This window comes from Artemia sp. Qi Xiang Cuo, chromosome 19, assembly GCF_049724085.1.
Source record: "Artemia sp. Qi Xiang Cuo chromosome 19, ASM4972408v1, whole genome shotgun sequence".
Lineage (NCBI taxonomy): Eukaryota > Metazoa > Arthropoda > Branchiopoda > Anostraca > Artemiidae > Artemia > Artemia sp. Qi Xiang Cuo.
In genome coordinates, this window is record NC_142812.1 from 51,836,182 (window position 1) to 51,856,910 (window position 20,729).

Sequence of the window (20,729 nt, forward strand, 5' to 3'; positions counted from 1 at the left end):
TTCTACAACCGTGTTAGATTATTTTTCCACGAACCCAGTCAGAGTAGGAAAAGAGTTCGAGAGAAATACCGTCATTAGTATATCGACAGGGGAGCCTGTTTACCCTCCAAAGAGACAGCTAGAGATATTAATGGTGCCCCAGGTTTTGGCACCCGTAGCCGAGAGTTTGGCCCGTTTGACCGATCGATTACGTTACCATACCCTGCAACAGGGTATACCGTAATAGGGTATTACCACACACTATATTTTCAGTACAATAGCGGTGGCCGCGAGGCTTTTCACTCCATTATTTGGTGCCAAGCGGCTTCTAATGCCAATATTTGGTGGAAGCCAGTAAAGGAAAGTTATCAGAAATCATTTTATCACTTTTCGCTTTCCGAAAAGACGAATTAATTTAGCCTACACAGTAGCCTATTGTGATTACATTAAAAAAACTGCGAGAAAAAAACGGAATCCATGAAAAATAATACGAATATCTGAATGGGCGTTGCCTAGTCCGAATAAGATAAAATTTTGCGATTACATGACGCAACTACGAGCAATTAGCTTGCGAAAAGAATCAGCAAATTGAGTCATAGCAAGTTGTCACAAGCGATCGGAATTTTGACATTCGAGAAGGATTCTCATTTAGAAGTATTAGAAGTCTCATTAAAGAAGTATTTTGATGTTTGAAAAAAGTAGGGAAACAAAAAGAAAGGCTGATATGAAAGCCTTCGAGAGAGAGCACCGAGAATACATGGAAAAATGCAGGCTGAGAAAGATGAAATTAGAAAAAATAGAAAAGCGGACAAAAGGACTAGAGTAGCCTATAAAGAAACAGACATGAAAGAAAATAAACGTGGAGATAAACGTGGAGAGGAAAAAAGGCCCGTATGGAGACTTTTGAGAGAGATTAACCGCAAAATTTCTCGTTTCCAGATGTATGGAGATCATCTAACCTAAGAAACGTTAGCTCTAGATTAAATGTTCGTTCTAAGACATTTAGCACCATGATGTTTTAGAAAAAATTTCGTCTAAAGGTATTAATCATAGCAATAGGGAGATTGTGATCAAACTAGCACAATTCAACGGAGCTAGTAAGGCAGAAGATTTTGCTTTCAAAGACCTTATGGAGGCCAGTAAAAATCAATTACAAATATATGAAGAAATGGTTAATGAAAAGGGAAAAGAACGGTTGGTCATTCTTGAAATTCTTCAAAGGGAATATTATGTTTTGAGAGAATATAAGGAAGATATAAGGATTGTTTTTAAACGTCATCAGTATATACGAGATCTAAATAATAAAATATATCTGGTTCTGCCGTCTGGCGAAAAGGAAAAAATCGCTTACAAGGCTTATACAACAGCACTCAGAGAACATATTCAATCCTACAAAAAGGTCGACAAATTTCAGGTGGAAATTATTGGCAGGGTTCTTCTATTAATTAAGAAAAATTCTAGACCGCGAGAAAGCATACACCCCTAAACTATACAAAATAATTGAGGAAAATGTAGAGGAAGAAAGACAGGCCCGTAGGGAGGCTGATAAAAAAATATTACCACGATGTTGCAAAAACAATTGACAGCCTAATGGAAACTCGTTGGGGAAATTTGCCAAGTGATGTTTTATCACAGGTTACTTATAGGCCGTCGGACAGCCATAATATTTTGTCTAAGGATCAATTGCGAGAATATATAATTTCTAACTGTTAAGACAAAAAACTGCCATTTTGTTGACAAGGGGGAAGCTGGACCGGCCCATAAAACAAATTGGAAGGCTAAGCCTTCTTGCCTGAAAAACAATAAACATGATATTTAACCTCAAAATGCTAATAATCCTGTAAAATGTGATTCCTCGGAGCCTTTTTCTAAAATTTGCCGTAAAAGAGAGGACAAAATAACCTATAGATGAACAAATTTGGCTATAGCCCATAGTAAAGCAAATATTGACGAGTTTGTGAAATCACGTAAAAAAAGAAGGAAAATTAAGTGGAAAATTGACCAAAATATTAATTGACTCAGGGAGTGAGCAAACGTTTGCTCGAATGAACCTAATTAAAAAGACTGAAATAAATCATAGGGATATGATTACAACAGTATGTTATTATGAAAATAAGCACAAATGCCAGTCTGCTTGGGTGAGAATAGAAATTGCAAAGAAGGACGGTACAGTCCAGTGAAAAAACAGTAAAAGTAGGCTTAGTACCTACTTTCGCAGCATATGTTCTAATAGGAGGAGACTTTGAGGATATCGGAAATCTCCTTTCCTTAAAAGTGACGTATTTTATGGTTTATACCAAAATGAACCACTCATTGTACACGAGAAAAATGAGAAGAAATTTATTGTACGTGCTTTTCCTCGTAAATTTCCATAAATTTTAGTACAATATGAAAAATGAAATGTCGGAAATCAATTCCAATTTGATGACGATTTTTTTTAATACTACGACAAAAGTAAAGAAAACAAAAAGGAGAAAAAAAAATTTCAAACGCAAACATAATAAAAAAGCAGTCAAAGATGGTGGACACGGGAGTCAAAATAAAATGTAATGATGATTTCTTTTGCACGATTGAAATAGTTGAGAAAAGTGAAAAAGAAAAAAGAAACGTAAAAAAGAGAAAAATTTGGAGATTCAGTCGACAGTAGCGGAGAATTTTTTTTGCTAGAATTACAAAATGACGAGAACAGAAAAGAGTTCAGGGGGTGCAAAGATGTCTAAGGCCCAGGAGGAATAAAACAAGACTATAACAGAACAATAAAATCTAAGATAAAGGATACTATAGTCCAATTAAAAGTTGAAGATGGTTTGCTTCTCGGAACGAAGAAATGGGAGGAAAGTAACGAGAGAATAAGAGACACAAGAATAAACGTGATTTATAAATTCAGCCTGCAAGACGAAGAAATCGGATAACAGTAAGGAGGAAATAAGAGACACAAAAAAGAAATGTGACTTACAGATTCAGCCTGCGATTGTGGAGAATAAAACTTTCGGGGAATTACAAAATGAACTTAGCAGAAACAGAAAGGTCCATGGTCCTTTGTAAGTAAAACAAGATGGTCATAAAATAGAGTAGAACGACCTACAACGGGTTGGGGAGAAGTTGGGAGATATTGAACTTCAGATTGGATCAGAAAAGCCTGGGAAGGAATCCGAGATTAGTCCTATCACCTCTAAGGGAGATTTGGTCTCTTCTGGGGGGAGGAGGCCCTTTGGGGAGCCACTAATGATGGACAGTTCACTCAACGGACAACTGGCTGGACATTTATGACCTTGCTACTGAGATTTTGCCTCTCTGATCTGGAGTCCTTGGGGGACACTCTCTCCCAGTCACTTCATATTTCACCCAGACCTTTATCCAGTAACCCTATTCACGTTGTTGACACTTCAGGGGAATCAATAATTATTTCCTGCAAACCTTATTCACGGAACGACGTATCCAAATTTCATCTTCAATTACTATCAACACCCATTCCTCATTTGATTATCTCAGGGAAGGGGACCCAGAATAGAACTGATTAATGATTCGCTCAAACTTTTAGCTGTCTTCCATGTACCCCTATTGTTTTCAAAGGCCTTTGAATTTTTGGCCAAAGATGATTTCAAATTATGCCAAGGGGGAATTCGCGTTTTAATTAAGATGTGGTGTTGTTTACACAGATGGAAAATGAGAGGCTAGTTAAGCCACTTTTTCATGATGACTGGCATCCTCGAATTAGCCAGAACCTGATTTTACATAACTCTCAATGTAAATTTGGGAGAGCGAGAAAAGGTTAATCATGCTAATCATGATTATTTGCAGCTAATCTTGTGGACTTAAATTTTCAAAACTTGATGTGGATACCCATGCGATCCAGACCATGGTGGTTCTGCAGTAGAGACGTGTGGATGGCGACAGATCCAGAGCCAAGCGGTGGAAGTAGTAGCACAGACGCTGGTGAAAAAAGAAGGCTGATGGATTTTCTGAAGTTTAAGTTCAGTTTTTAGGTTTGTAAGGGTGGACCAGCGTGGCACCTGGGTGGTCATTTATCTTACGGGGGGAAGTGTTTGATTTTCACCCCTGTTTCTTTTCTTTTTCAGATAAATGACTTGTTTTCGTTTCTACAACCGTGTTATATTATTTTTTCAGGAACCCAGGTAGGGTAGGAAAAGCGTTCGCGAGAAATTCGGTCATTAGCATATCGACAGGGGGGGGGTCCGTTTACCCTCCAAAAAGATAGCTAGATATATTAGTAGTGACCCAGGTTGTAACAACCGTGGCCAAGAGTTTGGCCAGTTTGACCGTTCGATCACGTTATCATACCCTGGAACAGGGTATACCGTAACAGGGTATTACCATGACCTATATTTACGGTAAAGCGGTGGTGGCCGTGAGGCTTTCCACTCTAATATTTGGCACCAAGTGGCTTCACACGCCAATATCAAGTAATCAATTCTGTTATCAGACCAATTTTTTGGCCCCCTTCTGTCCCTTCAAGTGTTTTGAATGAAGGTAAAGTCGTAGAGGGTGATCTGAAAGTTGAAGATACACTTACTTCTTACTTTGCCAATATTGAGAAAAATAGACTATCTTTTTTTAAGTTTTTCTTCTTCTCTAAATCATTTTAGGTCTTATCTTGGATCACCTTGGCTTAAATCAATGGCTTTGGAGCCTATCTCTGAGGTTGAAATAGTCAGAACTTACAATGGTATGATGGGTTCTTCATTTTCTGGCCTAGACCGTATTTTTACTAAGGTTGTCAAGTTCATTCTTCCTGTCATCGTTTCTCCTGTCGAAAGACTTGTCAATCTTTCTTCTGAAATGGTGTCTTCTCATGGGCCTTTTAGTGTGCTCCTGTTATTATTCCTTTTAAAGGTAGTTCAGGAAATGATCCTGCAAGTTATCCTCCATTATATCTCTTATCAGTGTTTAGTAAAATGTTCAAAAGGCTTCCTTAATTCTAATTTTATTTTTCATGAATCTCAGTTTGTTTTAGGGCTAAACCCTTAACTGAGCATGCCTATGCAACTCTTTGAATTACTTAAATACATCTTCTGATTCTAGTATGAATACTTGCTGCTCTTTTCTCGATTTAAGAAAAGCGTTGAACCGATAATACACAATTTTTCTTTGGAAGCTATTCCATATTGGAATACGAGGGAGTGCTTATTCTTGGTTTCAATCATGTTCATCTGGTCGAGTCATCTCGGTTACTATGCTCAATTCTAGCCCGTCTGAAATAGAGTTGGGAGTTCCTGCAGGATCTATGATGCTCTTTTAATTGATGTTAACAGTTGTGACAAGAGGTCATCCTTCTCCAATACAGTTATAGCTTTTGCGGAGGACAGTACTCTTGGCACAGCTGGTAGAACTGAGTCCGATCTCTGTTCAAAAATGATTGCCCTTTTTGAAATAGTTATTCAGCAGTTTGATGTTAATTACCTTGGCTCAAATGATGGAAAGTAATGTTTTCTTATTTTCTCAAGAGTTTCAAGGGATTGCTCTGGTTTCAATAAAATACACTTATTGAAGGGTTCCATTTGCAGACCTAGGGATCGATGGGTTGTATTTTTAGACATCTTGCCTGTTGAAACTTTTCCTTCAAGCATCATATTCACCTCATTCAAAACTTTCATCCAGAAAGTTTCCAGACTTTCTAGAACCTCATCCAGACTTTCAGAATGAAAGTTTCCAGAGAAAACCTACCACATATTTCTAGGATCAATCCTTAGCATAATCCTTAGCATAATCCTACAACCTAGTTTGGCCTTATATGTCATACTGTCAGGTTATTTGAATATCAGTTTTTCCTTGTTACTGAAGTCAATTTCAAAACTATATGACAAAGCAAGGACTCTTATATAGGACACAAACCTTTCCCAATCTAAACCCTCTCTTGACTTGAAATGTCTTTATTTTCTGTCTTGTGCTTCTTTTAATTATTTAAAGTTACATTACCAACTTCCTATGTAGGAATATATCTTTTATGTCTGAGATATCGACATATTATTTCCGTACTTCCAATAACTGACATATACCTTACACTCCGTCAATGCGGTCTGACTTCAAGCCTCCGATAGCTTGTAAGATGATACGGACCCCTATTCCCCCAGTCTACAAAGAAGTGCCACTTTTTTGGCATACTCCAAAAGTATGTTAGAGAATTCCCGGTTAATAATTAAGTTTTCTCCAGTTTTCCTTTAAATTGATGTCACCGGACTGGATTTGCTATTTATTTGAGTTGGTAGAGTTATGTGCTACTCCCTTGCCTAGCTTGTGATTTTTGGTTTGTTTAGTTTTGCAAGTGAATGCATTAAGTTAAAAATGTTATTTGGATGTATTAATTTCATTTTTGTTTCTCTCCTTTTTTTTCCTGGCCATAGAGCCTTACGTGAAAGACTAAATTAAAGTGTTAATTTTAAATTTATTGATGAATGAATAAACTCTGAACTCTCTGAGCTCTGTTAAATTGATATTACGCAATTAATTTGTTGTTTGGTCAAACTTTTTATAGACTAACCTCGGAAAATTGATGATCATGATGGTGTAATAATTTTTGACAAGTTAAGTTCCTAATGAAACTAGTTACATAAATAAATGAATGAAATGTTGCATTTTGCAGTAATCTTACAGTTACATTACTCTACATAACTTGCATATTTAATTAAGCTATACTAGCATGTAATATAACTACATAAGTATGTAACTAAGTAACAACTTAACGATGTAAATTGTTACAAACTAGTCACAAAACTATTTATTGCATAAATAGCGCAGAAAATCATTGTTTAATAATAAAACAAATCATTGTTTCGTATATTTTACATTTCCAGAGAAAAATATTTAACGGACTAATTAATCCAGTCTTATGTATAGCAAATAATATTAAGCCTTTCAAATTTTCCACTTACTTATACTAATTTACACACCAAAAAACAACAAAAAAAAACAGTTTTTCTCGATCTTTTATGTTCTATTTACTATACCCTCAGACAGAGAAAAGTATTTTTGATAAATACAGTGATTTTTATAGTGTTTTAATTATTCAAGTCCTAAAAATGTCACCCAAAGAAATAAGTTAGTCTATAATTTGTATTTTTTTTTCATGTATAATTCTATTTACTACCTTAAAGCAAAGCCAAACAATTTTATTGCACGCAATCCTTTCCATATTCTTAATCTAGATCATTCCTAGATCGCTTCAAGAAATTTGTTCTAAAAGAAAGTCATTAGATTGTAAATTCTATACAACCTGCATAGTTCCATTAAACTCACCCTAATATACAGCCAAGGGTTGAGTTGTACATATAGTTTTCTCAATTTCTTCTGTCCAAGATCTCGAAAATTTCCTTCAAAAGAAGGAGTTTAAAAAAATGGTCCGTGAAAATTATTCAAATTATTTTAAACTATTAACGCTTTGGTGTACATTCATGATGTTGAACTCTTAAAAAACCCAAGAGTTATTTTAACACAACAAATATTTTATAGATTTTATTTAGCCTTCACAATTCTATATAGGCTATGAAACATTAAAACAAATCCTGAATATTCACCTGCAGAAAATACTTTTTGTAGTTTTTCGTTAATTTGGATCGCTTTAAAAATAATTCATTGAATGTTATTTTAGGAAATTCATTATAAGAAATGTCTCAAACAGAAAATTATTCACATTGTGATGAATTATTGGTCAATTTTATTTGTAAGAAAATTGCCTACAGCACAAATAAAAAATACCAACAACGTATATTTTATACGTTGTTGTATATAGTTTATGTATAGTGTTGTGTATAGCGTATATTTTATACGCTTCTTTGAATGTAGACTACAAAGTGCTGCTATGTACTTTAAAGGTATGAGTGGTAAAAGAAGTTTGATGTACATACCTTATTTTCTAGCATATTTACTTCAGATGACCTTGGACCAGTAGGCCACATTTCGTATTGTTTTGACTTGTGGCAATGCCACTCATTATGGGAAATCCCGTGGGGGGCTTAAAAATATATTTTTCAAAATTTAACGCGGTAATTTAGTTATTTTTCGTTTTTCCCAATGAAATCAGAGGCAACGCTATAGCGTTGCCTATAGTAAAGGCCATACGGCTCCAATGTTTTATTATTTATTATTATTATTTTTTTTTCCTGAGGCATTTCATATGGAAGGGGTCATCGTAGAAACTTCAAAAGGAGCTCATTCAATTGGAAATCGAGAGTTCTAGTGCCTATTTTAATAGTCGAAAGTGATTGGAGGGCAACTAGCCCCCCCTCCCCCCAACGCCCATCAAACCCCAAACACATTCAATCAAAATTTTACAAAGCCATTTTGCTCAGCGTAGTTGATTTCCAGATAGAAAATACATTTTTGAGGAGGACACTCCCCCAAAACCCTTAGGGCAAGGGTTTTAAGTTATGCCCTGGGGGCATATAAGCTTTTATAGAAGCCGTTGTCGTAGAAACTTCAAAAAAGACTCATTCGATTGGAAATTCAAGGGGCTAGTGCCCTTTCTAATAGTCGAAAGTGATTGGAGGGCAACTAGCTCCCCCCCCACGCCCATCATTCCCTCAAACACAACCAATCAAAATTTTGAGACAGCCATTTTGTTCAGCGTAGTTGATTTCCGGATAGAAAATATGTTTTTGAGGAGGAAACACCCCACAACCCTCAAGGCAAGGGTCTTAAGTTATACCCTGGGGGCATATAAGGTTTTTATAGAAGGCGTTGTCGTACAAACTTCAAAAAAGGCTCATTCGATTGGAAATTCAAACTGATAGTGCCCTTTTTAATATTCGAAAGTGATTTGAGGGCAACTAACCCCCCTCTCACGCCCACCTTTTCCCCAAACACGTCCAATCAAAATTTTGAGACAGCCATTTTATTAAACGTAGTTTTAAGTTCTGGAAATTAGGTCTTTGAGGATGACAACTCCCCAACAGCCCTCAGGGCAAGGGTTGTAAGTTATGCCCTGGGGGCATATAAGGTTTTGTATAAATAATGTTGTCGTAGAAACTTCAGAAAGGGCTCATTCGATTGGAAATCTAAATGGCTAGTTCCCTTTTTAATAGTCAAAAATGATTCTAAGGCAACTGACACCCCTTCCACGCCCACCATTTCCCCAAACACATCCAATCAAAATTTTGCTATAGCCATTTTGTTCAACGTAGTTAAAAGTTCTGGAAATTATATGTTTGAGCAGGACACTCCCCCACAGTCTTCAGGGGCAATGGTTACAAGTTATGCCCTGGGAGACATATATGGTTCTTATGGAAGAAACGATCGTATAAACTTCAGAGAGGGGTCATTTGATTGGAAATTGAAAGTTCTAGTTCACTTTTTATGCGTCAAAAGATATCGAAGGGTAACCAGCCCCCCCCCCCCAATTATTTTTTCCCAAATGCATCCAATTAAAATTTTAAGAGAGATATTTTGTTAAAAATAGTCCAAAGATCATACAACAAAATTCTGGTGTTGACACAACCCAACAGGGCCCGGGGGCAGATGTTGTAAGTTATGCCCTGGGGGTATATATGGGTCTTATAAAAGGGATGCTCGTAATAACTTCAAAGATGGATCATTTGAATGGAAATTGAAAGTTCTAGTTCACTTTTTAAGAGTCAAAAGAGACTGGAGGGCACCTGGCCCCTCCCCCTCTACGCCGTTTTTTCCTCAAACCCATCCGATAAGAACTTTGAGATAGCTTTTTTTAAATAGTTTAAAGACTATATAACGAAAACTCAGGGGTCAAAACAGCCCCCGAGGGCCCGAGGGCAGGTGTTGTAAGTTATGCCCTGGGGGAATATATGGTTTTTATTGAATAGATGCTAGTAAAAATTCAGAGATGGCTCATTTGATTGAAAATCGAAAGTTCTAGTTCAGTTTTTTAGAGTCAAAAGAGATTGGATGGCAACTAGCCTCCCCCACGCCCTCTTTTCCCCAAGTGCATCCAATAAAAAGTTTGAAATAGCCATTAAGTTAAAAATTGCTCAAAAGTCAGATAACAGAAACTAAGGTGTCTTCAAACCCCCCAGGGCCCGGGGGCAGGCGTTGTAAGTTATGCCCTGGGGCATATATTGTTCATATGAAAGGGATGCTCGTATAAACTTCAGAGGGGGCTCATTTATTGGATATTGAAAGTTCGAGCTCACTTTTTAATAATCAAAAGAGATCCGAGGGCAGCTAGCCCCCAACCCATCTGATGAAAATTTTGAGATAGACACCTTGTTAAAAATAGTTCGAAGTTCAGATAAGAAAAACTCCGGTGTCAATAGAACCCCCCAGGGCACAGGGGAAGGCGTTCTAAGTTATACCCTAAGGGCATGTATGGTTCTTATGAAAGGGATGCTCGTATAAACTTCATAGAGGGCTCATTTGATTGGAAATTGAAAGTTATAGTTCACTTTTTAAGAGTCAAGAGAGTCAAACTATCCCCCCCCCCACGCTCTTTTTTCCCCAAACCCGTTCGCTACAAATTTTGAGACAGTCAGTGTTTTGGACATTGTTCAAAAATTAGATAACAAAAACACCCCACCCCCAAGCCCGGGCTGTAGGCGTTGTTAGTGTAGTCCTGGGGGCGTATATGGTTCTTATGCAAGGGATACTCGTATAAACTTCAGAGGGGGCTCATTTGATTGGAAATTGAAAGTTCTAGTTCGAATTTTAAGATTCAAAGGATATCCGAGGGCAACTAGCCCCCTTTCCACACACCCAGTAAAGCGCCAATGACGCACTAGGTTTTAGACTTTTACTGTGAGAGAAGGAGGTCATACCCAAACTCTTGTTTGTGGTGATTTTTGTTCGTTTCAAGCTTGATTTGCATATTCAATTTAAGTTTCACTCATTTTAAGATTTATTTATTCATTTACATTAGTATTTATTGTATTTTTGTTTGCATTGATTGTTTATGTAATTTCTGTTCGGTTTAAGTTTCGTTTATACTTCAATAGGGAATATATTTTTTTCGTTTTAAGCTTGATTTGCCTATTCAATTTATGCATTATTCGCTTTAATATCTATTTATTCATTTACATTATTACTTGTTGTATGTTTTTGCTATGATTGTTAACTTAATTTCTGTTCGTTTTGGGTTTCATTTATTCTTTAATAGTAATTTCTGGTGGTTTTGAGTTTGAATTTTAAAAGGTATTTGTATCTGCTAAGCATAAGTTTAAAATGGCCTTTACTTTTCTTTGAAAAACTTATTTTTTCGGGCAGTTTTTTTTAAATTAATTACCAAAAAAGGCTATTATAGAATACTTCCTTAGTAATTAGGTCCTCCTGAGCCATCTGGGTTACACAGGGCATCGATGAAGCCTCGGTAAACGTCACGTATTGGCGCTGCGGCAAGAACATCCTCCTGCTGGGGTTGTAGTGATGTGTGAGCACTGTGTAGATCACGATCGTACGTGCGTCTGAGCCTGTTTCTTGGTCTGCCCCTCTGTCGACGCCCACGCGGCTGCCATTGTTGAACCTGTTTTGGCATTCTTGAACCCTCCATCCGAAAGACGTGGCAAAGATAGCTCCATCTCTTTTTCTTAATCACTTTAGTAATAAGCGGCTGGCCAGTTCTTCTGCGGACCTCAATGTTGCTGACTCTTTGACGGCAACCAATATTAAGCACGCGTTTCAAGCACATATTTTTGGAAGCTGTGAGTCTTTTCTCTTTCCCAACATCTAGTTTCCAGAACACACTGACATACAATAGCATGGACAAAGCGTTGCTATTAAGAAGTCACAGCTTTAATGCAAGCGAGTACTTCTTTGATTTCCATACTGGCTTAAGTTTGTTGAAAGCAGCGTTTGCCATGCTAGCGTCTTTATTTGTTTGTTTTTTCCCCCAGGGCTGATTGTATCGATCCAGTAGTCCTAGAGTATCACGAGAAGGCTCATTCGAACGAAAATTAAAAGCTTTAGTGCCCTTTTTAAGTGACCAAAAAAATTCGAGGGCAACTTGGCCCCCTCCTACGCTCATTTTTTTCCCAAAGTCACCCAATCATAGTTTTGAGATAGCCATTTTGTTCAACATATTCGAGAATCTAAACAATATGTCTTTGAAGATGACTTAATCCCCCACAGTTCCCGGGGGAAGGGCTGCAAGTTATGAACTTTGCCTATTGTTTACATATAGTTTTGGTTATTGGGAAGTGTACAGACGTTTTCAAGAGGGATTTTTTTTTCTCGTTGGGGGGGGGGGGTTAAGTCACGTGGGAGAAACTTTCCATGGAGGATGTTTCCTTGGAGGAAGGGACATTTCTATTTAGGGGTCAACGGATTTCCCAGCATTATTTCAAAACCGATCAGAAATTAAATAAAAAAACAAGTTTTTTCAACTGAAAGTAAGGAGCAACATTAAAACTTAAAAAAACATAAATTATTACATATATGAGGGGGTTCGCCGCCTAGTCAATAACTCACTCTTTACGAAGAATTTTTTTTAGTACTTTGAAAAGAGCTATCTATGTTAATTAACCGGCCTTTGTGATTCAGGGTTAGTGATTCGAACAAAATTTGAACTTTAGAGTAAAGAGTGAGGTATTGACAAAGGAGCGAACTACCTAATATACGTAATAAAAACAGACTAATTTAGAAGTTCGTTACGCAAGTTAATTCATAAGTTACGTCAGAACAAAATTTCGAGAAAGCCAAACCAAAAAAAGTAAAATTAATAAGGAGTGATATTGAAACTTAAAACGAACAGATATTATTCAGTATATGAAATTACTAATGTTTACACTATTGTTTACACGTTCTGATGCTCACTGTCATGCATTTGCAGGTAATTTTCATTGCCGCTTATTCTTGAACTGCCTACTCCCTTGTTCTCGCTGTGGCATATCCTTCAGTTGCATATTTCTTTGATTTTCCCTTTTGTTTTTGAGTAGTTTTAATTCTTCCTGCAGCTTAGTTTCGAACCATATGTTTCTTTGCTCTTTACTTTTGTTTTTGACGCGTTGTAACTGTTGCTGACGGAAGTATTCTGACTGTATATACTTGTTCTTCATTATCGTTTATCATTACTTTAAACATTTTTAATTTTCCCCAGACACCACCAACCCTATGAACAGCTCTGTGTACAGTTAAAATTAAGCTAAATTACCTTTTCCTAGTTTCTGTCTGACTCCAAGATCCTTCTCTCCGTGATTGAATTTTTCAAACTAACAAAATTCATCCTGTCTGCTTGGCTAATTTCGTTGTGATTCCGAAAAATTCAGAATGCGAAGTTTCATTACATTTTTCGATACCTTTTCACTCTGATATCTTGCGTCTAGTATTCAGAAGCCGGAAGCATATGCTCGGAAAAGGGTCAGGGTATTATGCGTATATACTATGTTTATTGGGACGGTAGAGTAGATGTTCTACATACTTACATTTTAAAGGAATGGTGATAAAGATATGGGGTGGGGTACCCAAAATTAAAAGAGAATAACCACAGTCAAGACACATATTTATATTGTGGTTCAATTCTACAAGGAAGTTAAATGACCAAATAAGTAAAATTTTCAAACATGATTTTTTTGGGGTTTCAAGCGAATTCAATTTCTAGCCCAAAAGTAGCGAGATTTAAAACACCATAGCCCAAAAACCCGCCTAGCGGGTTTTTAGTAACTTGTCCCGCGAAGCTCAAAATTTTATAGCTCAAGTGGCGGGAAATAGCCCAACCTGGCAACACTGCTTGATACCATTCGCAAAAAGTCTGTTTTCTTTCTTTGATAGCTTGGATACACTTACGCTATTTTGAATTGGTTTAATTTTAAGAGCAGAAGTAGCCTGGAAAGATCACAACATAATACCCTTAGTTGTTTTTGGGATACTGCTAAGATGCCTTATTGGGATTTAGCATTAACACAGTGCAATTGATTCAATCTTAAGATAACACTTAGTTTTTAAACATAATGGGCAAATGGGAGGCTGGGCGTGGGAGGGGGACTAGTTGCCCTCCAATAACTTTTGACTATTAAAAAGGGCATTATCCCTTTCTGTTTTCAATCGAATGAGTCCTTTTCGAAGTTCCTAAGACAACTCCTTCGATACGAAGTGCCCTGACAGAAAAAAAAATAAATAATACATTGCACCCACATCGTTCTTTACTATAAAAATTTCAAGCCTTCAAATCACTTTCGACTATTAAAAAGGGCACTACCCCCTTTGAATTTCCAATCAAATGAGCCCTTTTGAGTTTCTACGATAACGCTTTCTATAAACACTTTATATACCCCCAGGGCATAAATTATAACCCTTGCCCTGAGGGCTGTGAGGGGCTTTTCATCCTCAAAGACCTAATTTCCAGAACTTTGAACTAGGTTAAACAAGGGCTATCTCAAATTTCGATTGGATGTGTTTGAGGAAATGGTGGGTGTGAGAGGGGCGTTAAATACTCTCTAATTACTTTCAACTATTAAGAAAAGCCACTAGCCCTTTCAATTTCTAATCGACTGCGCCCTTTTGAAGTTTCTAAGGAAAATCTTTCAATTAAAATCTTATACACCCCCAGGGCATAAATTACAAACCTTTCCCTGAGGGCTAGAGGGCAGGGGTTGTCATCCGCAAAGAACTAATTTCCAGAACTTTCAACTACGTTGAAGAAAATTGCTGCCTCAAAATTATGATTGGATGTGTTTGGAGAAATGGTGGGAATGAGAGGAGGGTTAGTTGCCCTCCAATCACTTCCGAATATTAAAATTGGCACTAGCCCTTTAAATTTCCAATCAAATGAGCCCTTTTCGAAGTTTCCTCGACAGCGCGTTCTACAAAAACCTTATAAACCTCAGGGCATAACTTACATCCCTTGACTAGAGGGCTTTGAGGGGGCTCTCATCCTCAACGACATATTTTCCAGACCTTTCAACTATGTTGAACAAAATGGCTATCTCAAAATTTTGATTGAATGTGTTTGGGGAAATTGTGGGCGCGAGAGGGGGTTTACTTGCCATCCAATCACTTTCGAATATTAAAAAGGGCACTAGCCGTTTCAATTTCGAATCGAATGATTCTTTTTTTTATGTTTCTACGACCAACGCTTTTCTATAAAAAGACCTTACATACCCTCAGGGCGTAACTTACAACCTTTGCCCTGAGGGCTGTGGGGGGACTGTCATCCTCAAAAACATAATTTCCAGACTTTTTAACTACGTCGAACAAAATGGCTATCTCAAACGTTGATTCAATGTGTTTGGGGAAATGGTGGATGTGAGAGGGGTATTAGTTATCCTCCAATCACTTTTGACTATTAAAAAGGGCACAGGTCCTTCTAATTTCCAATCGAATAAGCCCTTTTTGAAGTTTCTATAACATCACTACCTATAAGAATTATATGCCCCAGGGCATGACTTACAACCCTTGCCCCGAGAGCTCTGAGTGGCTTTATCATCCTCGAAGACCTGATTTCTAGAACTTATAACTATGTTGAACAAAATGGCTATTTAAAAGTTTTGATTGGATATGTTTGGGGAAAAGGGGGGTTATTTACCCTCAAATCCCTTTCGACTATTAAAAAGGGTATTAGCCATTTGAATTTTCAATCGAATGAGCCCTTTTTCAAGTTTCTACGACAAAGCTTTCAACAAAGCCTTATTGCCCCAGGGCATAGTGTGTCATCCTCAAAGACTTAATTTCCAGAACTTTCAACTACGTTGAACAAAATGGCTATCTCATGATTTTGATTGGATGTGTTTGGATAAATGATAGGTTTGGAAGGGTCGTTAGTTGCCTTCCAATCACTTTCGACTACTAAAAAGGGCACTAGCCATTTCAATTTCCAATCAAATGAGCCCTTTTTATGTTTCTAAGACAACGCGTTCTATAGAAACCTTATATGCCCCCAGGGATAAATTACAACCCTTGCCCTGACGGCTCTGGGGGAGGTGTCATCCTCGAAAACCTTCCAGAACTTTCCATTACGTTGAACAAAATGGCTATCTTAAAATTTTGATTGGATGTGTTAGGGGTAAAGGTGGCGTAAGAGGGGGGGGTAGTTGCCCTCCAATCACTTTCGACTGTTAAAAAGGGCACTAGGCCTTTGCATTTCCAATCAAACGAGCCGTTTTTGAAGTTTCTACGACAACGTTTTCTATGAAAACCTTATATGTCCCCAGGGCATAACTTACAACCCTTGCCCTGAGGGCTGTGGGGGAGTGTCCTCCTCAAAAACATACTTTCTATCAGGAAATGAACTACGCTGAACAAAATGGCTAACTCAAAATTTTGATTGGGTGTGTTTGGGGAAATGGTGGGCGTGGAAGGGATGTTAGTTGCCTTCCAATCACTTTCGACTATTTAAAATGGCACAAGCCACTCCAGTTTCCAATCCAATGAGCCCTTTTTGACGTTTCTACGACAACAAATTCGATACGAAGTGCCCTGGTGTAAGACCAAGAACGAAAAAAAATAATAATAATAAATTGTGCCAACATCGTTCTTTACTTAGACAGCGCTATTGCGCTGCCTACGATTGACTTATTTCTTCTTTCTAACATGAAGAAATAATTAGTTTTGAGCTTTTGACACCAAATACTGTTCGGTTTTGCTTGAAGAGTAAATAAAATACTTTTTTCACGAATAAACTTTCGTCAAAAACACTGGAAATGCCTGAAATAGATATTCAAATTATTACTTTCCTTTAACTTTTTAAACTAAAAGCTAAAGGAAAATACTATCTTTTGAATTACAGTAGCCTTAGTTTCTTGAAAAAGAATTGTGTAATTTTAAGAAACTCCGTCATCAGAGTTCAAAGATGGAAGTATTTAGGACATACCAAACGAATAAGAGACCGAAGGGTTCCACATAATGTAATTTGCTTGCATCCATAGGTCAGCCCTCAAAACAAAAGGCCTCAAAGACACTACAGTGCAGCCGTCTTTCAGATCTGCGCAGCCTTAATATCTACATAAAAAAAAAATGCGAGGACACCATAGCTGCTACATCAAACTTGAGGGTTGACTGAATGCTCTTCCTTGATGGTCTGTGTGCGTCCTGTTGCACAGGCAGAACTATGGTTGGATAAATTATTACCTTTAGAGTAAAACTACTAAACGTTTGTAACATTCTAAGAAATTTCATTTTTAAAGTGAAATGTAAATAATTCCCTTACCTATTGAAATGATAAATAGCTCCAAAAAAGGTCGGTGAGAATAATAAAAAGGTTTAAAGTTTATGAAGTTGGAAGCTTCACCAAATTACGGATAGGGAAGTTTAAATCTTAAACTTTAATTAAATGTATATGATCATATTGAAAATGTATTCCAAATTAGACGCATAGGAATGGTAATAAAGTTTAAAGTTTCTTCAACATTTACATAATGAAGTTTAAGTTTTCAACTTTAAGGTTAAAGGAAAATAATTACCTTAACTATTCCAATGACAATATATTCCAAACCCGGTCTGAAGGAATAATAATGAAGCACAAGCGCACCATCTTCTGGCCTATCTGTACATCTAAAAGAAGGTGCTCTCATACCAGGATAAATTGTCGCAAGATGATCGTGTAGCGCATCAAGGTTCTGAAATGTGGTTTGATGGTTAACTGAAAATTACTTTTGAATTGAAGTTATCAAGTATTTTGCAGTAGGTTGCATCAAGACATGGTTAATTGTAGAAAGAGAAAAGCCAAGAGAAAAGCAGGCTTCAACTAAATATCGTTCACAAAAAGGGAAATTCATCAGATTCACTAAGACCTGGCCACCTGGGTAAAACTAAATATGCAAGCTTTATTTTGCTACATTATGTTAGGCAATGGTTAGGATAGGGCCAGTATAAAATAAAAAAAAGTTTCCAATTATGAAGTGATTCCTTACCAGAAGCGCTGATTTACAAAATCATTTGAAGATATAATGACATAAAGTTTTCATTTTACAACTACCTAAAATTTTTCACTTTTTTATTTTAACTTCTTTTTTAAAGTTTGTTGTTCAAGATTCCCCTTTTTTCAAAAGACCACTTGAATTTACCTGTGGATATTTTTTAAAAGACAACAATGCGAAATAAAAAATAAACATGGACCTTAGCAGGATGTTTTCACCATATTTAATTTTAGTTTAAGCCCTATTTTCTTAAGCTATTTTTCACGAAATGGAAGAAGAAGAAAAATTTGGCTATAGTAATTTAAGAAAGTTGGCTCAGTTAGGTATTAAAATTATTTGAAAATTAATTTCTTTAAAAAGAAAACAAAAGCCCTAATTGGGGGAATTATGATAATTTTATGATTTTCATTATTTAGGGTAGTATAATCAAAGAAATATAGAAATTATTGTTTGGGTTGAAAATGCTGAGAGCATCCAATTTTGTTGTGCATCTTTTTGTCTGCGATTAGTTGTGATTCTCGCTGCCGCTTTTCTTCTAACCGCAAATAATTTTGTGAACCATTTTCATTTATGATTCGTTGAGACACTTATTTTCCCATGTCTTCCAACCGCAGATATCATTGTGTTTCGGTTTTGTCTTTTAGCTCTTGATTTAACAGCGTCCTTGGTTTCCTTATAGTGCTGTTTCCTTTACACATTCAATGTATTAATAGAAATATGATGACAGTTTTCTATTTCTTTTTATTTCAGCTGATTTACACTGTATAAGGTTAATCAGAACGATTAAACTAAAAAAAAAAAAATCATTTGTACTTTCCCCTAAGTTATCATGTCCTAAATGATCTTACAAGACCACAAGATTCAGACACAACCACCCTTGGGAAGAAATGACTTCTCCTAAAGTCTTGACCCATCTAGATCCTTTTTTCGGGCCAGAAACCGTTAGGGTGTAAATTTTCAAAATTTTTATCAAATTATTCTTAGACAAATTACATACACACACATATATACAATTGTTGTTGTTTTAAAGTGAGTAGATGCAACATAATGACGTACTTTTGCTATTAGTAGTAGAGCGTTTGTTTGGTAATACTTCATTGATGGGTCTAGACCAAATTGTTGATACAGTATAGTGAGTCTAGAACGAATAATAAGCGTTATAATTACAGGCTAGGAAGCGTATTTTTTTGCTTTCATAAGTTCTAATTTTAGAAATAACGACTTTTATTGAGCTATATTTTATATTTGGGGTAAGTTAATAAAACAGTAGATTTTATAGGCTATAAAGTGCGTTTTATAGGCAGCAGAATAGATTGGGTTCTTAAAACTAAAGGATACTATTGGTTTAAAGAAAGAGAAATCTCATTTCTTATGGTCTTTAAGGAACTTATCATTATTTTTTCAATTCTCTTTTGGGTTTATTATTTTTCAAAATCTGTGGAATTAACAACTTCAGATTTTCATAGATGGCAAAGAAGCAAGATCAAAGTGTGGCTTTAGTAACAGCTTCCCTGGTAGAGATGACATTAGGTTATTGTACCACTTAACTTAGTCTAAGGAACATTAATCTAGTTTATTTTATAACAGTTGAGAAAAACATTGAAACTGATTCTAGGAGCTATTAGATTAATGCTTGAGAGCCAAAGCCTGAGTGAAAACAGTGAAAGGCTAAGAGTTTTTGTATTTCAGAAAATAAACAGTTTTTTTTTATTTAACGGAGAGCCAAGGCAAAAACGAAAAAAAGAAACATATTTTTTTATGCCACTTACTTGTAAGAAGTCCCTTGGACACGAGCCAAGAACTTTCAAAATTCTATCATAGCCTGATTCTTGACAGAACTCAAAAAACAGTTTTCCAAACGCTTCAAGCAAGTCGTTTGCTGGTATCCCTAAAAAAAAAAAAAATGAGTGAATAAGAAGCAAGTACCAAAGCCTGGCCCAGGGGAGAACACCCCTTGGCTTGAATTCAATTTTTCAGGGTTTCTAATTTCATTCACATGAGTGGATCTGCCACCAATAGGGCAACCCACTACCCCATTTGGACGTAACAATAAGTGCAATCGAAATATTCAGTTTTCTTTATTATTTAGTGTTTTTGTTCACTTCTTTGTTTTGAAATATTACACCTGTTCTCTAAATTTTTATTTGTTTAATTCCCTAATAGAAGTAGCAGTAGTAGTAGCAGAAGAATTCGTAGTAGTATTAGTGGTAGTAGTAATAGTAGTAGTAGTAGTAGTAGTAGTAGTAGAAGTAGTAGTAGTAGTAGTAGTAGTAGTAGTAGTAGTAGTAGTATTAGAAACAGTATTAGGGTAATAAGTAGTAAGAGAAGAAGTAGTAGAAGTAGCGGTAGTATTATTAGCAGTAGTAGTAGTAGTAGTAGTAGTAGTAGTAGTAGTAGTAGTCGTGACAGTAGTAGTAGTAACAGCATTAGTATTAGTAGTAGAGTAGTATTATTATTATTATTATTATTAGTAGTAGTAGTAGTGGTAGTAGTAGTGGTAGTTGTGGTGGTAGTAGTAGTAGTAGTAGTAGTAGTGGTAGTAGTAGTGACAGTAGTAGCAATAGCAGTAATTATTAGTAATAGTAGTAATTATTATTAGTAGTATTATTATTATTAGTAGTAGTAGTAGTAGTAGTGGTAGTAGTAGTAGTAGTAGTAGTATTAGTAGTAGTAGTAGCATTAGTAGTAGTAGCAGTATTAGTAGTAGTAATATCAGTAGCAGCAGTAGTAGTAATAGTATTAGTAGTATTGGTAGCAATAGTTGTTGTATTAGCATCAGTATTCGTAATAGTAGTAGTAGCAGGAGTAGCAGTTGTATTAATATTAGTTGTATTAGTAGCAGTATTAGGAGTACTAGTAGTATTGGTAGTAGTAGCAGAAGTAGTAGCAGTTACGGTTGGTTTTAAAGTGGCAGTTTTATTAGTAATAATAGTCTTAACCAGACGCAGTCTAAGTCCCAAGCAGTCGCAAGTGGCTGTAGTCCAG

At 36.4% G+C, this 20,729-nt stretch overlaps 1 protein-coding gene across 1 annotated transcript in view; it reads right to left on the reverse strand.

The window, feature by feature from the left end:
- The window catches only part of LOC148940975 (head-specific guanylate cyclase-like), a 287,023-nt gene that overhangs the window by 243,398 nt on the left and 22,896 nt on the right, over positions 1 to 20,729 (reverse strand). The window contains exons 4-6 of the mRNA XM_089105123.1: positions 19,514 to 19,632; positions 17,289 to 17,444; positions 5,401 to 5,660 (exon numbers count right to left, since the gene is read on the reverse strand). Coding sequence (XP_088961249.1) covers positions 5,401 to 5,660; positions 17,289 to 17,444; positions 19,514 to 19,632 — 535 coding nt within the window. The remainder of the gene's footprint in view (positions 1 to 5,400; positions 5,661 to 17,288; positions 17,445 to 19,513; positions 19,633 to 20,729) is intronic.